We start from the raw sequence: 23,423 nt of genomic DNA, 5'->3' as shown, positions 1-23,423 counted from the left end.
ATCTACTGATGGATAAACTTCTTTCGGTGTGTACTGATGGTGCTCCGTGCATGGTGGGGAAAAACAGAGGATTTGTAGCACTTCTTCGTGAACATGGAAAGAGACCCATCCTAAGTTTTCACTGCATCCTACATCAGGAGGCGCTTTGTGCTCAGATGTGTGGTGAGCAGCTTGGTGAGGTGATGTTGCTGGTTATTTGGGTGGTCAACTTTGTTTCCTGAGCTTTAAATGATCGCCAGTTTAAAACTGCTGGATGGGCCTGACCTGTGGTGGCGCAGTGGATAAAGCGTCGACATGGAAATGCTGAGGTCGCTGGTTTGAAACCCTGGGCTTGCCTGGTCAAGGCACATATGGGAGTTGATGCTTCCTGCTCCTCTGCCCCTTCTCTCTCTTCTCTCTCTCTCCTTTCTAAAATGAATAAATAAATTTAAAACAATTAAAAAAAAAACATTGCTGGATGAAGTTGGGAATAATTATCCTGGTCTGCTTCTGCACAGCAATGTGCATTGGTTTTCAAGAGGGAAGGTGCTCAGCTGTTCGTGGCTTGTCTGAGCGAAATCCGGACTTTTCTTGAAATGAAAAACATTGAGCATCCTGAGTTAGCTAACACTGAGTGGTTCCTGAAGTTCTACTATCTCATGGACATGACTGAACATCTGAACCAGCTCAATGTGAAAAGGCATTGGAAATACAGTCTTATCCCTTCAACAAGCAGTGTTTGCATTTGAAAACAAGCTGGAACTCTTCATCACCAACATTGAAACAGGTTGTTTACTACACTTTGAAAAACTGGGAGAGTTTAAATATGCATGCACAGCAAGTGACCCTGCTCAACATCTTGATCTCCAGCAGCTAGTGGGCTTCACATCTAATGTCCTGCAGTCATTCAAAGCATGCTTTGGAGAATTTCATGAGTGCACTTGTCTTTTTAAGTTCATCACCCATCCACATGAGTGTGCAGTGGACCGCGCCAATCTGAGTTACATCCCCAGTGTCTCCGTCAGAGATTTTGAGCTACAAGCTGCTGACCTGAAGGCCTCAGACATGTGGGTGAATAAATCAAGTCACTGAATGAAGATTTGGAAAGACTTGCAGGACAGCAAGCAGAATTGGTGAGCAAACACAAGTGGGGAGAAATGAAAAACCTTCAACCCGTGGACCAGCTGATTGTCAAAACTTGGAATGCGCTTCCCATCACATACCACACACTGCAGCATGTGAATATTGCTGTACTGACAATGTTTGGCTCTATGTATGCATGTGAGCAGTCTTTGTCACATCTAAAGAACGTTAAGAGCAACCTACAATCACGTTTAACGGATGGAAGCCTCAACGCCTGCATGAAGCTTAACCTCTTGTAATCAGGGTTCTCTCTAAAGTGGGTGCCTGGGCAGCCACCCAATGTGAAAATCACAAATTTATTATACATTCCTTACTTTCTTAACATTCATCTGCACAACAGTGTATTTTAAACTGCCATAGTAATTAATGTTCATTCCATCCATAGGTGAAAAAAATTTGATGGAACTATGTTTGTAATATTTACTTACTCATTTTATAAAAATCATTATACCTTTGATGAAATACTGCATTTTAATTCCCATGCATTTGTTACTCTAGTAAACAAATGTATAATGTAAAGAGAAAAAGTGCCAAACAGGCAGTGGTGACAAGCTGTCATTTGTTTCAGCTTTGTTAACCCAAAATTCCCCCGAGATATTATGAGTATTATTTAATATTTTTTCATTAATATTTTTAAACTCTTTCTTTTAACAGTCTAGTTTTGTGTACCTTTTATTGTTCTTATTTAAGTATTAAATGCATGAAATAAACTACAACCAGACTACAAAGCCATCAGCAAAACCATGCAGCACCAGAAGTCGCATTAATGGTAAGAAGTATTTTATTCATCATTGGTTAGCAACAGCATAACAACGTTATTAAAAAGAATTCAGAGACTTATTGTACTTTAAAAGTGTTGGTCTTATATAAAACGCACACATTTACTTGTATTTAGTGTTAAACATATTGTATGGCTCTCACGGAATTACATTTTAAAATATGTGGCGTTCATGGCTCTCTCAGCCAAAAAAGTTCCCGACCCCTGACTTAAGCCCTACCTGTTTCTGTGCTACTGCATCCAATTGTTAAACTACCACCTTAATGATTATTTATATGTATATCCTAAGTCCTCGCTGTAAACCTAATTCCTCTCACTTTTTAGAGAATAAAAATGTTTATTTAAAAAGATACATATATCCCTTATAATATCCACTATCTTTATATCAAGCTCAAGAGAAGCAATTCAAAACACGCCTGCATTCTGCAGGCACCAATAAAGCCTAGTTCCAGGAGCTAGGTGAGGAATTAAAACCATTGTGAGCCAGCAGTTTCAGGACACTAGTTATTAGAATGTTTAAATGATTCTCTGCATTCTCAGCTCTCCTTCCTAGCGTCTGCCCTGACTCCACATTCAGCCTGACTTCTCTCCCCAACTCCTGATGTTATGCCCACATGTAAAAGGATGAAATTAGACTCCTGCTTGACACTATACTTAAAATTTAACTCAAAATGGACCATAGATCTAAATAAAAGGGCTAAACTACAAAATTTAGAACACATATAAAACTTCATGACCTTGGGTTAAATAATTTCTTAGATCCAAAGAACAAGCATCTAAAAATAAACTGGGCTTCAGCAAAATTAAAATTTTTTGTGCTTCTAAAGACACCATTAAGCCTGACCAGGCAGTGGCACAGAGCATCAGCCTGGGATGCTCTAGCCACAGGTTTGAAACCTCGAGGTCACTGGCTTGAGTGTGGGGTCACCTGGCTTGAGCACTGGATCATGGACATGACCCCATGGTTGCTGGCTTGAAGACCAAGGTCGCTGGCTTGAGCAAGGGGTCACTGTATCAGCTGCAACCCCCCGGGTCAAGGCACATATGATGCCTCTCATCTCTCTTTTCCTGTCTCTCAATAAAAAACACTATTAAGAAAGTGAAGATGAGAGAAAATATATGCAAATCATGTATCTGATGAAGGACTAGTAACCAGAATATATAAAGGATTATGATTCAATAACAGAGACAAAAATTCAATTACAGGCCCTGGCTGATTGGCTCAGTGGTAGAGCATCAGCCCAGCGTGTGGATGTCCTGGGTTCAATTCCCAGTCAGGGCACACAGGAGAAGCGCCCATTTACTTCTCCATCCCTCCCTCTTCTCTCTCTCTTCCTCTCCTGCAGCCATGGCTCAACTGGTTCAAGCATATCAACCCTGGGTGCTAAGGATAGCTCTATGGAGCCTCCACCTCAGGTGCTAAAAATAGTTTGATTGAGAGCATGGACCAAGATGGGCAGAGCATTGGCCCCAGATGGAGTTGCCAGGTGGATCCTGGTCAGGGTGCATGCAGAAGTCTATCTCCCCTCCTCTCACTTGGAAAAAGAAAAAATATCCAATTACAAATTAGCAAAGGATTTGGATAAACATTTCACCAAAGACATTCAAATGTCCTATCAGCACACAAAAAGATGTTCAACATCACTAATCATTACAGAAATGCAGCCCAAAACCCTCAAGTGCCACTTCATACTACCTAGGTTTAGACTTAAGAAGTCAAGTAACAAGTAATTAAGAGGATATGGAGAAACTGTCATCTTGACAATGCTGGTAGAAATGTAATGAGGTACAGCCACTTTGAAAACCAGTCCAGCCTGACCAGGCAGTGGCGCAGTGAATAGAGCGTCGGACTGGGATGTGGAGGACCCAGGTTCGAAACCCCGATGTCGCCAGCTTGAGCGTGGGCTCATCTGGTTTGAGCAAAGCTCACCAGCTTGGACCCAAGGTTGCTGGCTCGAGCAAGGGGTTACTCGGTTTGCTAAAGGCCCACGGTCAAGGCACATATGAGAAAGCAATCAATGAACAACTAAGGTGTTACAAGGAAAAACTGATGATTGATGCGTCTCATCTCTCTCCGTTCCTGTCTGTCTGTCCCTATCTATCCCCCTCTCTGACTCTGTCTCTGTAAAAAACAAACAAACAAACAAACAAACAAAACTAGTCCAACGCTCTATCCACTGCGCCACAGCCTGGTTAGGCCCTTACCTGACCTAATTGTGTTAAGGTAACACAATTTAATATCATAATGAAGACAGAAGTACATTTCAATGCTTTTTCTCTGGAAAAGAATACTCTGTAGCAACTTTCATTCCAGGTCTCTAACATTGAGTATTCTGCAAACATTTTTCAAAGTTTACTTGTGAGATCAGAATATTATCAACCTCTGCAGCAAGAGGCATGACATCAATTCACTATTTTCAAAGATAGAGAATAGGTTAAGGGTGAAGAAAAAAAACTCAGGCTCCAAAAATCTATATATTTACTTTTTATTGAATTTGTTAATGTTACAGAGTTCTTGCACTGCCAAACCATGCCTGAGAATTCAAAGAAAGAAATGGTACAATGGACAGCCTATCCACCCATCATACAGTATATTTAAACTTGATTCATGTGCATTTTGATAATTTCACAATCTTTTAAAAAGTTGTAATAAGAGTTGGTTTTAAATCTGCAGGTGTTCAGATTTCTAGTACAGTATGCTGTTAAGTAAATCCCACATCCATCTCAGTTTATTCCTCAGTAACATAACCCTCAAATAAATTTTGCTAGAAAAAAAAAATGCGTATTTTTCAGGGAAAATATGTGGCTCAAGGTCCAAGAGATTTGTTGATTTTTGGTTCCCAAATGAAGTCTTCAGTTTAACCAAGAATCCCTTGTTTCTCACTTAACATCCAACCTCTCCTTGGCTTGTTTTGCAACTCACCCGAACACACCAGAAGGCAGGCATCCTGCTGCCACCTCAACAAACACCATTGCCCAGAAATGGTTGGCAGGTCCTGTCGGGAGACCCTGTGGCCCCCAGGAGTCCAATTCCTGCACTGACACTTTTATCAAGACTATAAACTCCCACAGAAATATGCGCCCACATCGGATGGTTTCACTCACCCACTTGCTTCACTCTTGCCAGTAGCAAGTCTGTAACTTCCACCATTTGGCAAAGGGATTTATTAGAGAGAAACCCAGACTCTGCATCAAGTGGCCACATCCACTTCGAAATATTTCTATTGAAACAAAGATACAAAACTAGGAAATTACCAGACTATCTCATTAAATGGGAAGAAACTTTTTAGTAATCCTGGGTATCTTCCTGAAGTCCCTTTCAAGGACTAAAAATTACTGGATAGTTTAAGCTGTAGTTATCAAAAACAGAAGTGCTACATTACCTGTCTTTTGCCCCTGACTTTCCAAATGAACATCAAGACACACAAAGGTTGATAACAGAGCTACCCTGGGACAACTGACAGACTGTCCAGTAACTGAAATATTTGGGCACAAGTATATCTGGAATTGTCAAAGATCAGGCAAGATCTACAAAACTTCAGTGGGTTTTATGTTGAGGTTCTGCTCACATTGCTCTAAATTTATAAAAATGGGTCGCTGAATTCCTTGGCCAGAGCAGAAACCATCCTCTTTCCACTGCAGTTAACCATTTAGACCTGATTCGAGGAGGCTTTAGCAGCACCTGAAGTAGAGCCCCCTGCATCCACTGCCCTTTACATCAAAGGCTATTTGGTTCCACTCTAGGGATTGGCAATTTCATGAGACATATCGCAATTCTAATGAATATTTCAGGTCATTTAACATGCTCTGTCAAAGAACTTCCAAGTCAAAGCAGGGCGGTGGAGGGGTGGGGGAGGCTTGAATGTCAACATAATAAAAGCACTATCCAAATTTAAAAATTACTAAAAAAAAAAAAACCAAAAACCCCAAAAAACACACACACAGAAAAACAAGATTATTCCCTCCCAAGTCTCCTTCCCACTTGGTGGACCCAAGTTTCATGAATTTGTGGTTACCTCAGAATACAACTCAAAGTTTAAATTATAAATCACAGCCCTACAGAGTGTCTGAACACATCAGTTCTTTTGAGAGCGGCATGTTCCAGGAAGTCTAATACAGCCACAGCCCCTACTGAGAGCACTCCTGAAGGGTGGGGTACGGACAGGTTAATTAAGGTCACTTAAATCTTCGTCTTTTACAGCAGATCAAAACCCAGATGGCTGACTTTCTGCAGGATTTCTGATAGGAATCCAGTAGAGCTGGTTTCAAGTTTCACACAGACACTTAACAGCTGGAACTTTCTTCTTCAGAAGATGTGATCCACATGAAGTCCACATTGAGTGCAGCGAATCTGAGGTAGTCAACCTTACAAAGGCTCAGTATCTGAACATAAAAAGATTTTGAAATGACCACTGGCTGCAGTTTTTTTTTCTATTTGCAGAGTAATTATTATGAAAGAGCACTGCTGAATCTAGTTCACACATTTATAACAATGAAAATCCCCCTAAATCCAATCTACATAAAGAACTGCTGTGACACTTGAAACTTCCATAGTGCAATAGGGCCGATCACGTATATCGCAGGGTCTGCATCAGCTGTGTGGATCCAGCAGCGATCAGGTGATGAATGGCTGTCCGTGGTGGTTAGCTGTGGTCTAGTTACCTTAGAAGGGTTAGCAAGGACCATTCCTTAACTGTGTTGTGTGTGGCTGCTTTTCTGAGTTTCAAGGACAGCATACTGGTTGTCTAGCTGAAGTTTAAGGGCCTGGTTTTTTGAAACCTCATCCCTACCTCTACTTTTGTGTCTTACTACTTCAAAGCTCTTCTCCATTTCTTTATCCCTAAGGGAAAATAAATGTAATCAGTAAATATTTCTTGAAGCTTTTTGAAAATATTCTTCCTTGAGTTAAAAAAAAAAAAAAAAAGCCACCCCTTAGAGGAATCTTGAGGGAGAGACAGGAGGGGAAAACTAGTATATAAAATCCTTATAAACCATTTTTAGGGCTTCGGTTGAACAGAAAACATAGAACACTGTAACTGAGGCTCTATGGTCCCATTTTCTGGCAGCAGACCTACTGTAGTATTATTCAGTGCTATGAATTGCAAACCTATTTTGGAACCAACTTGAAGACAACTGGAAAGTTAAAAAGCTGTCCAATAATATGGTGATTACTTCTAAGCCTCACTTTTACTGTTAGCAGATAACAGACAGACAATATTTCTCTCTCTCTCTATGCATAAGTAAGTTCACTCAAGTAAAGTTCTACTCCACATTCAATGACTTCTCCTCACATCTACTTCCTGGGAGTGCATCAGATAAAGGATGAGTGTGGTGAGTCACTGTCCCTTATTTTGCAGGACAGAGCAGAGGAGCAAGTCCAAGTGGAGGTTTAAAGTCAAGCCAGCTGTGGTCTCAAAACGGCAAAAAGGTTGGGATTTACTTTAAAAGTCACCCCCCAAAAAAACAATTATTTCCATCTGATATAATTTACACTTCTTCTCATTTTAATTTAAAAAATTCATGGCCCTAAACAGGATGTGGAGGTGCCATATGTGGTCATTAAACTCCAGGGAGCATTCATTTTAAGTACCTGCTGAAATAAGATTTTAATATTAGATTTATAAATGCCAATGTCTTTCACCTATTCAAATTTATTGGGAATACATTACAATATGGCCTTTCATTTCCAGGTTTCATAATTACAGGGAATATAAACCAGCAATAACAAGAATTCTAACTTGTGAGAACGATATGGCAGCTGTCATAGCTACAGACCACCATACACCAGGATGAGAAACTTCTGCAAAGTCATTCTATGATAATCTTTCCCCTTCTCCCCTCCAGGGCACCTAATTCCCACCCTAATTCTCAGCTGCCTGTCAGATGCAGCCTGAGATTTGGATTTTTAATTCTCCTACATCCCATTTCCCACCAAGGGATAAGGTTCCAAAACAAAGTGTGGCAATTGGAGTACTTACTTCCGGCTTTCTCCGTGCTTGGCAGTGGACTGCAGGGATGGGAACTGTGTATCACTATATATTTCTGGTGGTCCTTGTGGTGTTGTTTTCCTTGTCGTGGTTAACCTGGCTCCAGGAGGCCTATACACACCACTAGTCATTGCCGGTTCTGGGGTTTCTGTAACTAAAATTTTGTAACAGTTTAGAGAAAATGTTTAAATGGTTGGCATTTTAATAAACTAGTCTTGTAATCCCAATGACTTAACAATTACAGAAATAAAACCAATACCTGACATAAGGTTTCCAGAGAACAGAAGCAAAGTTGAGGTACCTGGAAAGGTCTGAAAGTAAAAACATTCTACTTTTCTAGGGTAGTCTAACTTCTCTTCCATGTCCTTTATCTATGTAAATTAGTTCTATTAAGTCAACTTACTGGAAATAGGAAAGGAGAGACAGGCCTCATCAAGAACTGCCTTTCAGAATATGACCATTTTAGTCCTCAGTTTACCTATCAGTAAATGTGGGTAATCCCTTCTTTGCCTAAATAATAGATTACATAAGATGCCATGTATAAAGAACTTATTTAATAAAATGCCTATCATTTCTTTTTAATTCTAAAGATAATAAAAAAGTAAATATAAACTATTCAATATCCTTAATGAATTCACTGTCTTCCATATAATCAATGGGTTTTCTGTTAAGGTTCTTTATCTTTTTATTTATTTATTTATTTAAAAGATTTTATTTATTCATTATAGAGAGGGGAGGGAGAGAGAGAAGGGGGAAGGAGCAGGAAGCATCAACTCCCATATGTGCCTTGACCAGGCAAGCCCAGGGTTTTGAACCTGCAACCTCAGCATTTCCAGGTTGACGCTTTATCCACTGTGCCGCCACAGGTCAGGCATCTTTTTATTTTTTTTGGCAACAGAGACAGAAAGACAGAAAGAGGACAGATAGGGATAGACAGGAAGGGAGAGAGATGAGAAGCATCAACACTGTGCCGCCACAGGTCAGGCATCTTTTTATTTTTTTTGGTGACAGAGACAGAAAGAGGACAGATAGGGATAGACAGGAAGGGAGAGAGATGAGAAGCATCAATTCTTCGTTGCAGCTCCTTAGTTGTTCATTGATTGCTTTCTCATATGTGCCTTGACTGGGGGGCTGCAGCAGAGCGAGTGACCCCCTGCTCAAGCCAGCAACCTTGGGCTCAAGCCAGATAAGCCCACGGGGTCTCAAACCTGGGTCCTCAGCATCCCAGTCTGACACTACCTGGTCAGGCTCTTTTTTAATTTTCTTATAAAACATAGGTAAATAGGAAAAATTAAGCAGCTGAGCAGCCCAAAGTCTTCCACAAAGTCTAAACATTTTGGGGACAGAGCCTTCTAGACTTCTCCTTATATACCATTTTCCCTCATTCTCAATATGAATTTACATTTTATATACATTCCATTTATCTAAAAATTCATTTTAAATAAATATTTATACCATCATTTATTAGCTGAAATATAATGCAGCCAATTTGACTACTTCTGTAAGAGCTTACTGTTTTATAGTTGTTAATTACATGGGCAAAGTTCTAATGCAACATGCATTCACTAGGTACTGAGCACCAGCTGTGTGTCAGGTGATGTCCTAAACTACACAGGGGAGACACAATGTTAACAAAATAAAAACCTCTGCCACCTTAACAAACATGTATTCTGGCCACTAGGCCACCTGTGGCTATTTAAAATGAAATAAAATTACAATTCCGTCTCCCCCCCACCGCATTAGCCACATTTTAAGTACTTAATAGCCACATGTAGCGAGTGGCTACAATACTAGGTAGTGCTAGTCTCACTGCATAAGGTACTATTAGACAGTGCTATTGTAGGGGGAGGAACCGAAATAGGGGCCATACCAGAAATTAAGGTAGAGAAGGGTTTGCAAGGGAGCACACTACAGGCAAGGTGGTGTGGGAGGCAAGTATATCTAGAGCTGGCAAACGACCCAAATCCGGTCCAACAACTAATTTTGTAAGTAATGTTTTACTGGAACAAAACTACACTCGTTGGGTGTACACTGTGCGTATGGGTGAGTTTGTGCCACAAAAGCAGAGCCAAGTAACTGGAACAGTCTGTAGGGCCCTCAAAGCCTAAATTATTTACTGTTTGGCCCTTTATAAAGGAAACTAACCAACTCCCAATATAAAGAAAAGAGAATTCCAGGCCGAAAACACCAGTACAAAGGGCCTGCATAGCCCAGTGAGCAAGTTCAGATTAATGGAAAGACAAAGTAAGAAGGATCACAGGCAGGTGACTAAGGCCTTACAAGACACTCAGAACTTTGATTTCTATTCTGAGTAGAGGGGATGCTGGCAGAGGTTTACAAATAGCACTGGACATGCTCCACCTTATCTGGAAAGATCACTCTTGCTGCTGGCTGTGTTGGGAAGAGTGTATGTGGAGAAACAGACCAGATAAGAAACTATCTCAGTAATCCATATAACAAACTGAGATTCAAAACCAGTCATATAAACAGTCTGAATTTATTCTGAATGTAAGCCATAAAGAATTTAAGGATAGATTAGATTTAGGTTTGGAGCAAGAGAAATACATCAAAGATGACTCCAAAGTTTGTGGCCTACGTGACGGAAAGACGCTGGGCCTAGCACTGAGAGGAGAAAGGCTGGGGGCTGGTTCAGCAGACATGAGTTCAGCTTTAGACATGTTGGTATGGAGACGCTGGGCAGGCAGTGAAGATACATGTCTGGAGTTCAGGAGAGCTTTGAGCTCATGTCAATTCACAGGTCTGGCATGTAGAGACTGCCAGAGAGATTGAGAACCAGCAAACAAAGTGGCGGAACTCAGTGTCCTGTAAACCGACAGAAGAGCATGTTCAACACTGCTGAGGGGGCAGATCAGAGGAGAACTGACACTTGACCAATGGATTTAGCAATGCAGAGAGCATCAGGGATCACCAACTGATGCAGTTAAAAAAAAAAGTTAAATGGAAAAACATACATATAGCAAAAGGTCAGAAAGGATGCAAAAATAGTGACATGGTAGTTATGTGATCTCTGGACAGTAAGATTTGGGGTTATTTTTCTTCATATTATTCTGTATAAAAATAATGGGTCTATATTAAAGTAGTGATTTTCAACCAGTGTGCCACGAGAAATTTTAAAACATGCACTATCTATTTTCTCAGGGGCATTGACCTCTTTTCCCTTCAACTGCCAAATAAAAAAAAAAATGACAACAGCTAACACAATAGCTATTTGGTGTGAATGAATAAAAATTATACCTATTTTTTTTTGTTAGATCAGCAAAAAATACATTTTTGGTGTTCTGCAATAATTTTAGTCATTAATTTATGTGCCACGAGGTGAAAAGGGTTGAAAATTCCTCTCTCAAACTTTTTTTCATTATCCCCCTCCTTTAAAAGCCTTTTAGCCTGACCAGGTGGTGGTGCAGTGGCTAGAGCGTCAGACTGGGACACAGAAGATCCAGGTTCGAAACCCAGAGGTCGCCAGTTTGAGTGTGGGCTCATCTGATATGAGCAAAGCTCACCAGCTTGAGCCCAAGGTCGCTGGCTCGAGCAAGGGGTCACTCGGTCTGCTATAGCCCCCCAGTCAAGGCACATATGAAAAAGCAATCAATGAACAACTAAGGTGCTGCAACAAAGAATTGGTGCTTCTCATCTCTTTCCCTTCCTGTCTGTCTGTCCCTCTCACTGACTGTCACCAAAAAAAAAAAAAAAAAAGCCTTTTAAAATGTATTTTTTCTAATCACCACTGCCTGCCCTGACCCCAAGAAATGTTAATACCACAGACACTGTGCACCTGTTTACATACTCTGGCCCTCTGATGGGCCATTAAACCACTGTAAGATCTAAGATTTCATTTTTTATCCTTTTGGGGTGATAAAATCCACCTAAGAACTCTTGCTTCAAGATAGTAAAATGGGGAATGGGGAAAAAGGGACAAACACAGGTAGCCAATACTCCTTAGTCAGCTGCCCAAAACTGATACATGCTTAAGTATTTAAATTTGGCAAGTTAGTTTACATATAAATTTAACCAGCCTACATAAAAGCATGTATCTTACCTTCAAAACTCCTTTGGATGTCAAAGTCCTTGAACATGTGTATGTAAACCTCCCAGAAACGGAAAGCAGCCTGCTCAGCCCACCACAGTGATGTATTTAATTGAAAGCTGACTGCATACAAATTATACATAAGTAGACATCTTCATGAAAATGAAATATTAAAATTACCAACTACAGGAGCAGCAGGTGCTTGTACTGGAGCTGTTTTATTCCAGGGACCTGAAGATTTTTCTGCTCCACCACCACCACCTCCACCTTCTTCCCAGTTATCACTTGGATCTTCTCTTTTTTCACTATCATCTTCTTCCTTTTCACTATTGGAAAGGCAAGCAAGTGAAGTCAATTACAGAACCACCAGGAAAACTGTCAGTCCAGATCTTTCACTCTATCAATGGTTTTGTGTGACCCTGGAGAAGTTGTGTAAGCTCTACAAAGCCCAAATGCACACTTGTTTCAAAGAAAGAGACAGAGAAAAATAGGGGATTTTATCTATTTATACAGTAGGACTTCCTCTCGACTGCATGGGTCAAAAGGGTTTCACTGCTGAAAAAAGGTTTAGAAACCTACTTGGTCTGACAGACTGCACTTTCCTTTTCCAAACCTCATATACTCAAGACCATTTAGAAGTATTTAACATACTGATATGCCACGCTATGACAATATGCATGATTATGGACAGCAGCCCAAAAAAGAGCAGAACCCTAGCTACTGGCTCAAGCAACTGAGGGAAGAAGTGTGACAGGCTCTTATAAAACCTTAAATGCAAAGAAAAGGGTTACTTGAGGAATTCAAAGTATGATAACTAGATTTTTCCAGGACCAAAGTATATAGGCATTTATGGTAAGTATATTTTTAGGGATGAAATGGATGGTTTTTGAAAGTTGTATAATTTCATTTACAAAATACTCTCAAAATCAGAATTCATATTCCAACAGAGGAAAGTCAGTCAGTGCTCAGTGTTTACACCAGTGCTACAGATTTAGTTAGTGCCTCGTCTCTACTGTCTGACACAAAATATACAGAACTGGCCCCTAACACAAGATGTGTGTCACCCACTTAAAAAGGAAGAGAATATAAGAACTCAGTCTTTGGCTTACTAGTGATTATAAATGCAAAAAATATCCTCAATGGTACACAGCTTCCTAAGACTGCCTGCACAGTTGTTTAAATGCCATTGAAAAAAATTTTTATTCCTATATTGTCTTGAGTCAGAAACCTGTAATTTCTCTAAGGTTCCTTTGGTTATTTCTCCTTTTGCTAAGATTACTTTGATTTTATGTAAACTGAATGTTTTGAATTATCAAGCACCTATCTTGTCTACCACAGCAGACACATAACTGCTAAATCACACTTCCTTTTCTAACTCCTGCCCTTGCTGATGATGCACCTGGCACAGACTACCAACCGTGTCCCTGAATTACTTCCCATGACACTGGGGTTTTCCCTAGTCTTCAGTTCATCAATCTTCACTATTCTGACTACCTCTTTCCCTATTAAAAAACAAAACAAAACAAAACATGGCTGTTGTCTAAAGCTTTGACCTTTGACCTTCCATTCTTTTTAGACACTTTCTCCTTTTAGTATCTGATACACAATCTGCCTTCACCTTGACTACATGACTTTCGAACAATCACAGCCTCTCTGACTTCTGCAAAAGAACATCAAAAGCATGCTTTCCTTCCATTTCTTTCAAAACAAGACAAGGCCTGGTTATAAAAAAATATCTTGGATGGCTATTGGTCTCTTATAAAAACACACTTATTAAAAAATTTCAGTGAGCCTGACCAGGCAGTGGCGCAGTGGATGGAGAGTTGGACTGGGATGCGGAGGACCCAGGTTCGAGACCCCGAGGTCGCCAGCTTGAGCGTGGGTTTATCTGGTTTGAGCAAAGCTCACCAGCTTGGACCCAAGGTCGCTGGCTCAAGCAAGGGGTTACTTGGTTTGCTGAAGGCCCGTGGTCAAGGCATATATAAGAAGGCAGTCAATGAACAACTAAGGTGTCACAGCGAAAGGCTGGTGATTGATGCTTCTCATCTCTCTCCGCTCCTGTCTGTCTATCCTTCTCTGACTCTCTGTAAAAAAAATTAAAAAATTTCAGTGATAATGGTGGCATCATATGAATTGTCCACCAACAAGAGGTGATTCCAGAATTCAGAAGTGTAGGATGGCCATCAGGAAAGGGAGAAGAAAACAAATATATCTTCAACCTGCATTTATAACAAGATTTTACTTAAGACTATCACTTGAGAGGAAGAAAGGATGGAGAACATGGCCAAGTCACCCTTAAGGTTTCCTTTTCGTTAACAGAATCCTACGCAGCTATTTAAAATGTAAGGCCTACACTAGCAGAGACATAATAGTCATGTCATATAAACCAACAACTTAGTAAAACAAAATTTATACACCTAAAATAGGAAGAAATCTAGTAATTTTTAAAATGTTAAAAGAAGTAGCTGGGTGCTAGAATGCATGACTTATCCTCATGCAAGAGGCAGTAATGAGCAAATTCTAAAGCCAGACTGCCTGACTTAAACCATCTGGGCTCTGCCATTTATCAGCCAGGAGACTCTGAGCATGGCACTTAGCTTCTGTAAGCCTCAGTGTCCTCTTTATCCCCTAAAATGGGGATAATGACCTCATTATGAAGACCAAGTTAACAGACATATACCACTGAGAACAGTGCCTGGCACATAGTAAGTGCTGTAAGTGTTCACTGTTATATGCTTTTATACATTCACTGGAGTTTTCACACAAGTAGCTCATATACAGTGTGTCCGTAAAGTCATGGTGCACTTTTGACCAGTCACAAGAAAGCAACAAAAGACGATAGAAATCTGAAATCTGCACCAAATAAAAGAAAAACTCTCCCAGTTTCATATCTATTCAGTGCAGTTCGATGTGGGCTCACGCACAGATTTTTTAGGGCTCCTTAGGTAGCTATCCCATATAGCCTCTACAGACTCGTCACTGACTGATGGCCTATCAGAACGGGGTTTCTCCACCAAACTGCCGGTTTCCTTCAACTGCTTATCCCACCGAGTAATGTTATTCCTATGTGGTGGCACTTCGTTATAAACACGCTGATAATCACGTTGCACTTTGGTCATGGATTCGAGTTTAGCGAGCCACAGAACACACTGAACTTTCCTATACCATCCACATTTTGACTGGCATGGCTGTGGGCTGCTCCACTGTGTACACGGTGTTACGTCACCATCTGCACATGCGCACATGCTGCCACATCATCCTACAGAAACTGGAAGGGTTTTTCTTTTATTTGGTGCAGATTTCACATTTCTATCGTCTTTTGTTGCTTTCCTGTGACTGGTCAAAAGTGCACCATGACTTTACGGACACACTGTACTATCTCTACAACTGGAAAAAAATTAGCTATCATTTGAAAAAACAAACAGGAAAACATGCTCTTTTTAAATGGACACCAAACAGTATGCCCTCGTTTTCTAAAGCTTATTAAGTGGAATGAATGACCAGGTAGGCATTCAGAGGTCATAATTATCCAAGAAATCTAACAGTGGTATCCATACATCAGAATTGTTCCAAAAAATATTTTTTAAAAACTTATCCACTTCTGAAGCCACACCAATATAATTATGCCATAAATAGCTTTTCCCTCAAACTTCAAAAGTATTAGCCTGCAATAAACAACTGAAAACCAGAAAATTTTTAACACTAATTGTTCCTAGGCAGAATGAATTATAATTCTTATACATACACTGTTGTTCTTTAAAAACAATACCTGTTTGGTCTGATAGACTAACGAGTGTGTCAAATAAATGACTCTTTTAAATCTAGTATTTGTCACCTCTTTACCCTGAGACAAGTAAAGAAATAATCACAAATCTAAAATTACTTCTATTGATAGATGACAAACTATTACAAAAAAATAAGAGTGATCTGTTTAATTAGATGGACTACATATCTATAAGCACAAAAAGACAACTTAGCATTTTGGCTTCTTAAGATTCTGAAATATTAGCTAACTAAACACTGGAAATTGTATAGTAAAGACCTTTCAACCAACAGAGGGAACTAGGGCCCAGAGATGCTAAGAGGCTTGCCAAAATGCCACAGTACTAATGGCAAGGTAGAAATGATTTAAATATCCTATTAGTTTTTCATATACACATTCCAGAAAATGTCAACTCTCTAAATACCAAAGCCAGATCAACAACCATATTGCTAACACAACTAGGTTAAACTTCCATGTGACCCTCATAATATAAAAATCATAAATTTGATTATTTTAAACACTACCATGCTACCATAAATTCAGCATCACAATTCACAGTATACTGTCTTAAATGTACATGTCTAAGGTATTATTGGTGAGATAGGAGAAAAGATGATGGCACCACAAAAGGGAGTATTTACTGAATATATACTTTATCAAGCAGTGTTCTGCTGGCTTTACAAAGTTAAACCTTGACAAAACACTAAAGCAGGGAGAAAGCCCATTGTACATGTGAGAAACCGATACCCAGGCATTTAAATACCTTTTCCAGGGCTACAAAGCAGCAAAACCAAGTCAGTGGGACTCCAGAGCCCATATTCTTTCAGGTTGCCTCTCATTCACTTTATCCTCTTTACAGCTCTAAAATACGACACAGAAATCCTCTCTGTTTTGAGATTTGAGGAATTCACTCCATAAGGTGGTTCAGGATTAGACATCCTACAGCAGTACACTTATAATGAACAGAATGTACTTACCTCCTTATCCCAAAGGACACTGCATAGAAATTATGTACCCTAACCTCCCTTGCCCAACACTAGGGTTGAAGCAGCTAAAACAAAATCCAGATTCTGTGCTTCTGCTGGAATGCTGGGCATCTCCACTGGCTTGACACTATTATCCTGCAACTGTCACACAGTAAAATGGAGAGATAAAAATGGCCCGAGAGCGATGCCTGGCAGCTTCAATGTCATTGCACCTCACTCAAGGACTCTTTGTCTACTCCTTCACAGTAGACTATGTGTCACTCTCCCATGCAACACACCACCCTGCACATCACTGAAATGATCTACTGGTGGTTAGCAGAGCAGGAGTTATTTTTACCACCCCAATACCCAGCACAATGAATGTGTGGCACACAGTAGTCAAACAAATATTTGTTATGCATCCAGTGTGGATGCATAAGTGATTTCTTCAGAGAACTTAACCAGTTCTACCAAATGAGTTTAAAGGTGTACAGTTCTTAAAGTTCCTAGAAAACCAGCGGACTCCAATAACTCAATTCTTTATTGAAACCTGATAAATGCTCAACACCTGGTAACCTCAAGTATTCTATAAAATCTTTTTCCTAAAACCCATTTCAAAGATGGGAAAGGCCTACAGACCTTACTATCAACCAATAAACTAAGCTCAAGTGTTAGGACCCTTCTGTCACCACCTCAATGGCTTCCTTCCCACTCAAGGACTTATCTACCAAATGACGACCCTGAATAAAATATACTAATTTAGACACAAAACTTGGCAAATCCCCTTATAAAAGGTATTTTCAGTCAAATTCCAAAGTTTAATTTCCTTTGTTCCATACAGAGCAAGGCTGTGTCTCTCATGGACAGAAAAGATAACAGATTGAAGGTATAAAGAACCCCACCTCCCAAGCCCAAAGAAAAGAAAAAAAATCTAATTTATCTTATCTTCCCTTTTAAGGATTTCTACCCAAAACGTAAGACTAAGCTGTAGAAGACAATCATTCAAGATCTCTAGCAACACTGAACACTCAGAAGAATTCGTTCGTTGGTTATACTAACACCAACCCAAAATGTCATTTTCTCCCAATTACAGCCACAGTGAACTGACTCACCTGAATCTGATGGCAGTTATGATAACCTTGGGACTTCACTACCCCTTCTCCTCAAATCTTACTATTTTTTTTTCTTTCTATTTTTCTGAAGCTGGAAACGGGGAGAGACAGTCAGACAGACTCCCGCATGCGCCCGACCGGGATCCACCCGGCACGCCCACCAGGGGGCGATGCTCTGCCCACCAGGGGGTGATGTTCTGCCCCTCCGGGGTGTTGCTCTGTTGCGACCAGAGCCACTCCAGCGCCTGGGGCAGAGGCCAAGGAGCCATCCCCAGCGCCCGGGCCATCTTTGCTCCAATGGAGCCTCGCTGCGGGAGGGGAAGAGAGAGACAGAGAGGAAGGTGCGGCAGAGGGGAGGAGAAGCAGATGGGCCCTTCTCCTGTGTGCCCTGGCTGGGAATCGAACCCGGGACTTCTGCACGCCAGGCCGACGCTCTACCACTGAGCCAACCAGCCAGGACAATCTTACTATTATAAATCAGGTGCCTCGTGGTTAAATAACAGAGAAATCCCCAAGAGTAAGTCATTCCAATTTGCCTACTTTATCTTGATTAATACTAATCAAGGGAGTATTTTACAAACACCCTGTTCAAAATCCTCACAACACTCTTGAGTAGTGGGCTCAAGTTTGCAGGTAAGAACCAACATTCAAAAGTAAAGTGACTGGCCCAAGGTCACACACAAGCAGCAGGGCTAAAATGCAAACCCAAGATTGTCTTTCTCCTAAAGTCTATCTCTTTGCCACATTATCAACTCTAACTCTATCTTATTTATGTCAATAACCATTCCTATGAAAGATGCACCCTTCCCTGGGGACCTCACCCTATTGTGTTTCACTGTTAAGAACATAGTTTATAAGGACACTGAGTATATAAAGTAAAATTTTTAGTCAATGTTAATTAAACCACAGATGGCTTCTCACTCTCAAGCCTTTCCCAGAAGCTGTTGTATTCCCCTTTATTGAATGACTTATAAAGGCAATGGAAATAGACTCCAGACTCTATAGTGACTGAGGATCCACAAGCAGCTTCTTGAAGAAGGTATGTTTTTCAATATTAGTAGGTTAGAGGAAGACTTCGGGATGATCACTTAGTGGCAATAACTAGATGCTAAGAATAATGAAAAACAAAAACAAAACAAAAAAAGGCACACAATGTAAAAGCTGGTCCACTTCTGGTCAAGCAGAACTCAAATGCTCATCCTAGCTGTAACTTACTTATGCTATAGGCAAAGGTGCAATTTAAGCAATGTTTCACCATCTCAGGAGTAGCCAATAATGAAGACTAAAATAAAATAGCCTTGAATATAGATACTGAGTATATATTCGATGACACAGAAAAATAGGTGTAGTTTAAAATTCTCCATAATATAATAACATCAATTTCTAACATTCAGTAAACTCGAAACATTTCCCCTTCAGAATGTGCTGCTCTTGCTAAGAAAGTTCAACATGACCAACCACTATCCTTCCTGTCACTGGAGTCTTCGAGAATCTGCAGTCAGGACAGGCAAACCAAGAGCCTTTTTCCACAACAGAGGAACCACACACATAGGTAGTCCCATAAACCCAAATGGTTAAGAACTAAAGCTCTAATAACTTCTACTTAACATTACTACAAAGGAAGCTCAAGAGTGAAGAAGCCACATCTCCTCAGTGTCCCATTATGAGTCAGGCTTTACTTTGGTTAAGTTCATGAAATAATGTGAAAGAAGCCAGGACATTACCTAGCTGTAGTAGGTATTCAACAGATGTCAAAATTAGCTCTGGTTTTTGAATGAATTAAGGCTATAACTGTTACCATCTAGAGAGGTCTAAAGACGGCAATTTGTTAAGGAAGATTATTTCCTCCACTGTGCCATGAGGTCGCTGGCATATACAAACTGCAAACTTCAAACTGGGGTTAAAAGGTTTTAAATCTTAAATCAATGGAACCATATACTCACTTGTATTTTCTACTTTACCAGCCCCTCAAAATATGACATTTATTTACAAAAATTTATAAGTGACCCCCCAGAGGTTGGACTTGATAAAATGTTTGTCTCAAATTCTCTAAAAACTAGCCAATCCACCAATCCAATTTTTAAAAAGTAGTTTTCTTAAACTTGAAAAATAACATGCTTGATTCCATTCCTATCAAATTCTAGGGAAAGTTAATCTACAGGGTTAGTAATAGTTATCCTCAGAGGGTGAAGGCAGTGGCTACAAAGGGTTAGGAGGGCAGCTTTCTTCTCTACCAGTAATGTTCAGCTTCCTGATTTTGGTTCTGATTACACAGGTTGGTTTCACTGTGTAAATATGTAATATCAAATCTGTACTTCTCTGTAAGAATGTTTCAATTACAAAAACATATAGTAACCTGCTTAATGGAAAGGATCTGAAAACCATCCAGATTATTTTTGAAACAAAAAAAAACTAAGTTCAACTCACTATTATTAAAGGTAAATACTTTGAAACCACAAAATCAATTTTCGCTCTCTCAAATAAAAATATCTAATCAGAACTGGAAGTAGGCAAGCTCTCCCAGGACTTTGGAGCTGGCAGCTAATTTGATCAGCATATAGAATGACTGCCATCACAGAGAGGAATTAGACACACTCTATTAAAGCCCTAATAAGCATATCTAAAGCACTAGGTTACTATGATGCCGTTTGGGGGCTACAGAAAAACCAGGCATGCAAACCTAACCTAAGGGTTAGCTAAACATTTTTGTAATCACGCCATACCTTATTTGCATCGCCTGAACTCTAAGGCCGCTGTAATCAACCTCTTTTTGCTCAAATTCTTTCCACTCATCTTCATCCTGTAAAACACATACCACTTGATCAATTAAAGCCATTCGCGGAAACACATAAGCAAACTGATTATCCCGAGGTCGACTAGGCTGGAAGACGACAAATGTGCCCTTTCAACACTTACTTCCACCCGTTTCCTTCACGAGTAACTGTGCATTAAAATCAACCAGGGAAAGCCGGTAGTAAGCCCACGACTAAATGTCTACCTCAAGGTTGCCATGTGACTTTTCTTTCTCCTTTCACCGGCTTACAGACCAAGTCATGCCAAGGAGAGTTGCCACAAATGCGACTGTTAGAAAATTCAGCTCCAACTACTGGACTCAAGTCAGAACACTAAATTTCTCCGAGTAGTCGTCACTCGATAAATGCTGCTGTGCGGGAGGGGGGGCACTTCGGACCCAGACCCATCGCCCCTGGCGGGTGCTGCTGCCTCGGTCTTGGCTCAAGCCAAGCGACGCCGGGCGCGTCAGGGCGGGTCGGGAGCGGGATGGAGGGGTCCCGCCGGGAGACCAGCGGGCCCGACCGAGAAGCCCATGTCACGTGGCCGGCCCCCGCGCCCGTCTGCCCGCTGGCCGGCCCCGGAGGCCCCTCCCGGACGTTCGGTCAGGCAGGAAGGCAGGCGGGCAGGCACATGGGCGCAAGCGCGTGGCCGCGGCCCCGAATTCCGGCCCCTCACCTTCGTCACGGTCTTGGTGGCGGCCCCAGGGCCCGCGGCCCCCGCGGTCCCGCCGTCGCTCGGCCGGGCCCCCGCGCCCGCCCCACTGCCCACCGCGCCCACGGCTCCACTGCTCCCGCCGGCGGTGCCCGTGGTGCCCGCTGCGCTCGCTGCCCGGTTGCTTCGCTCCTTCTTCTTCTTCTTGTCCCTCTTGGCGAAGAAGTTGTCCAGGCTCCGCTCCTCCGTCTCGGCCATGGCCTTGGCCTCCTCGACCCGGATGGGTGGGGTCAACGGCGAGCGCGGCCCGCGGGGCTCCGACTTCGGTGTCGACGCCGGCTCTGCGGTCAGGCTCCCGGGCGCGGCGACGCCTCAGCCCCGCGGAGTCGCCGAGGCGTGTGCGGCCAGGCGGGCGGCTCCCCCCCGCGTGCTGGCGGGCGGTGGTACGGCCCGCCTGAAGGTTCGCGCGCCGCGGCTGGCGCCCGAGCCCGCCGCTGCTGCCACGACCACGGTGTAGGATCCCGCCCGCTCCGCAGCCGGAGGGGAAAGGGAACGCGCGGGTGAGAAGCTCCGACGTGAGTGCTGGACTAGCGGCGGCGCGTGCAGGGGGAAGACGCGCGCGCGCAGGCCGACAGAGGAGGGGAGAGGGGTGGGGAGGGGAGGGAGGGGGAGGAGGAAGGGCGGGCCACCAGAAGAGTGAGGCAGCGTCTGCGCCTGCGTACTAGAATCCGCCCGCGCTGTGAAAGCGCAGCGGGGAGGGCGGCGGGAGGGCTCGGAGGCGGAGCTGGTAAAGGAGCCAATCAGCTGCCAAGACGAAGCGCTTAGGCGACAATCCTTGCCCCAGGCGGGGCGGGGCTTTGGCGTAGGGGCGGGGAGGGGACATATGCTAAATAAGTGACGTGAGTGATACTCAGGCCTCCCAATTGGCGGAGGGTTTAGCCTTGAGGGTGGTCATTTAGAGAGCCGGTTGGTGACTGGGCTAGAGAGGTCCAGTCGAAGGGCGGGTGTGTCCAGCCTGAGCGCATGCGTGAGATACACGTGTGCGTGCTTCTCCAGAGGGAACTGTGGCCTTGCCGTTTGAACTTTAGCGAAACGGAAAGGTACTGTACGGTATTAAACCAGCTGTTAAAGGTGGTGCCGCCCCCTCTGCTCGCCCCTGTACTTTTACTCTCTGGTCTAGCAGTGATTAGTTTTCCATTTATGGGATGATTATGAAAGTGGGCTTGAAGCTCAGGTCTCTCTTAGATATCTTTAATGATAACCAATGGGTAGATAGAAGGAAGTTGATTTTGTCTGAACTCCCCTCTCTACGGGATATGCCTCTCAAGTTCAAGCAAAATAAATTTGACTGTCAGTCTCCTGATCTGGGTGTTTTTAGTTCTTGTAAGATATGTGGGAAAAGTGTACCTATTAGCTGCCCAGCGTAGTTCTTAATTAGATGCAAGATAACTGATTTTTTAATATATTTGAACAGTGCCCCGTGTCCTGGCTTGAGACTGGATGATGGCTGACTGCGATTTATTCTTAGCTTTTATCTCTGATAAAAGGGGAGGAATGGTGTATCTTAGGAATAGGGACAAAATGCCCATGCAAAACCTGGCAGTACCATTTAAGTACCCTCTGATCCTTGAGAATGAAATGAATCCTTGTATACGAAAAAGGTGGTCTAATGTAAGGTATTAAACTTTCCACTTCCTTCTAAGGACAAAGGAAAGAACTGTCACAACCATCGAGGAAATGACTCAGACATATTTTAGTAGCCTTATGGGATAGAGCACAGACTATAAATTGAGCTGTTTTGTCATTTCATTTACAGGTTCCCCATGAAAGATTGTCCCCCCACATGCAACCTCCTCCACTGTATTAAAGAACTAAGTCTAGAATATGTTAAAGAAGTAAATCAAGGACCTAGCCTTGACCAACAACAAGTTTACAAATTATTTCCCAAACATAAACTAACCCCAGCTACAGCTACCCAGGATGAACCCCTAGCTGACTTCCTTCTGTGACACCACTTATCTTCTGTGAGGCAAGCCAAGTTGAGTACTGCTCCCACCTCCTCCTCCTCCCTTAACACCTCTGACAAGATTGCTTTTTCTTTCTGCCCCTCCCTCCCTTCCTTCATTTCTCTATTTTCCTTTCCTTCCATCTCCCTCCCTTCCTTCCATCTGTCTGCTCTTTCCTCATCTCTATGAAAGCTGGACGGG

The 23,423-nt window shown here is 42.1% G+C and overlaps 1 protein-coding gene across 3 annotated transcripts; it reads right to left on the bottom strand.

Annotated features, from left to right (window-relative positions):
* Window positions 1-4,370: 4,370 nt before the first annotated feature.
* On the bottom strand, window positions 4,371-21,857 carry CDV3 (CDV3 homolog). 3 transcript variants are annotated; one of them, XM_066350592.1, is made up of 5 exons: window positions 21,241-21,857; window positions 20,496-20,572; window positions 12,113-12,258; window positions 7,879-8,041; window positions 4,371-6,740 (listed from the first exon to the last, which is right to left on the bottom strand). In XM_066350592.1, the coding sequence occupies exons 1-5, from the start codon at window positions 21,472-21,474 to the stop codon at window positions 6,590-6,592; spliced, it is 771 nt and encodes a 256-aa protein (XP_066206689.1). In that variant the 5' UTR covers window positions 21,475-21,857; the 3' UTR covers window positions 4,371-6,589. The 3 variants fall into 3 exon arrangements, with proteins under 3 accessions (XP_066206689.1, XP_066206691.1, XP_066206690.1); XM_066350594.1 differs by having other exon boundaries at window positions 4,371-6,283; window positions 21,241-21,855; XM_066350593.1 differs by lacking the exon at window positions 4,371-6,740 and adding an exon at window positions 6,780-7,493.
* Between the last annotated feature and the right edge of the window lie 1,566 nt (window positions 21,858-23,423).

The sequence above is a fragment of the Saccopteryx leptura genome, chromosome 10 (assembly GCF_036850995.1).
Source record: "Saccopteryx leptura isolate mSacLep1 chromosome 10, mSacLep1_pri_phased_curated, whole genome shotgun sequence".
Classification (NCBI taxonomy): domain Eukaryota; kingdom Metazoa; phylum Chordata; class Mammalia; order Chiroptera; family Emballonuridae; genus Saccopteryx; species Saccopteryx leptura.
This window is presented reverse-complemented; position numbering and strand designations above follow the sequence as displayed.

Bases quoted from the DNA above. Each gene is read 5' to 3' on its own strand.
- CDV3 (XM_066350592.1), bottom strand. From the start codon at position 21,474: ATGGCCGAGACGGAGGAGCGGAGCCTGGACAACTTCTTCGCCAAGAGG. The intron at 20,573-21,240 runs GTGAGGGGCCGG...TGTGTTTTACAG, and splicing joins CCACCAAGACCGTGACGAAG to GATGAAGATGAGTGGAAAGA. The intron at 12,259-20,495 runs GTATGGCGTGAT...CCTTTCCAATAG, and splicing joins GTTCAGGCGATGCAAATAAG to TGAAAAGGAAGAAGATGATA.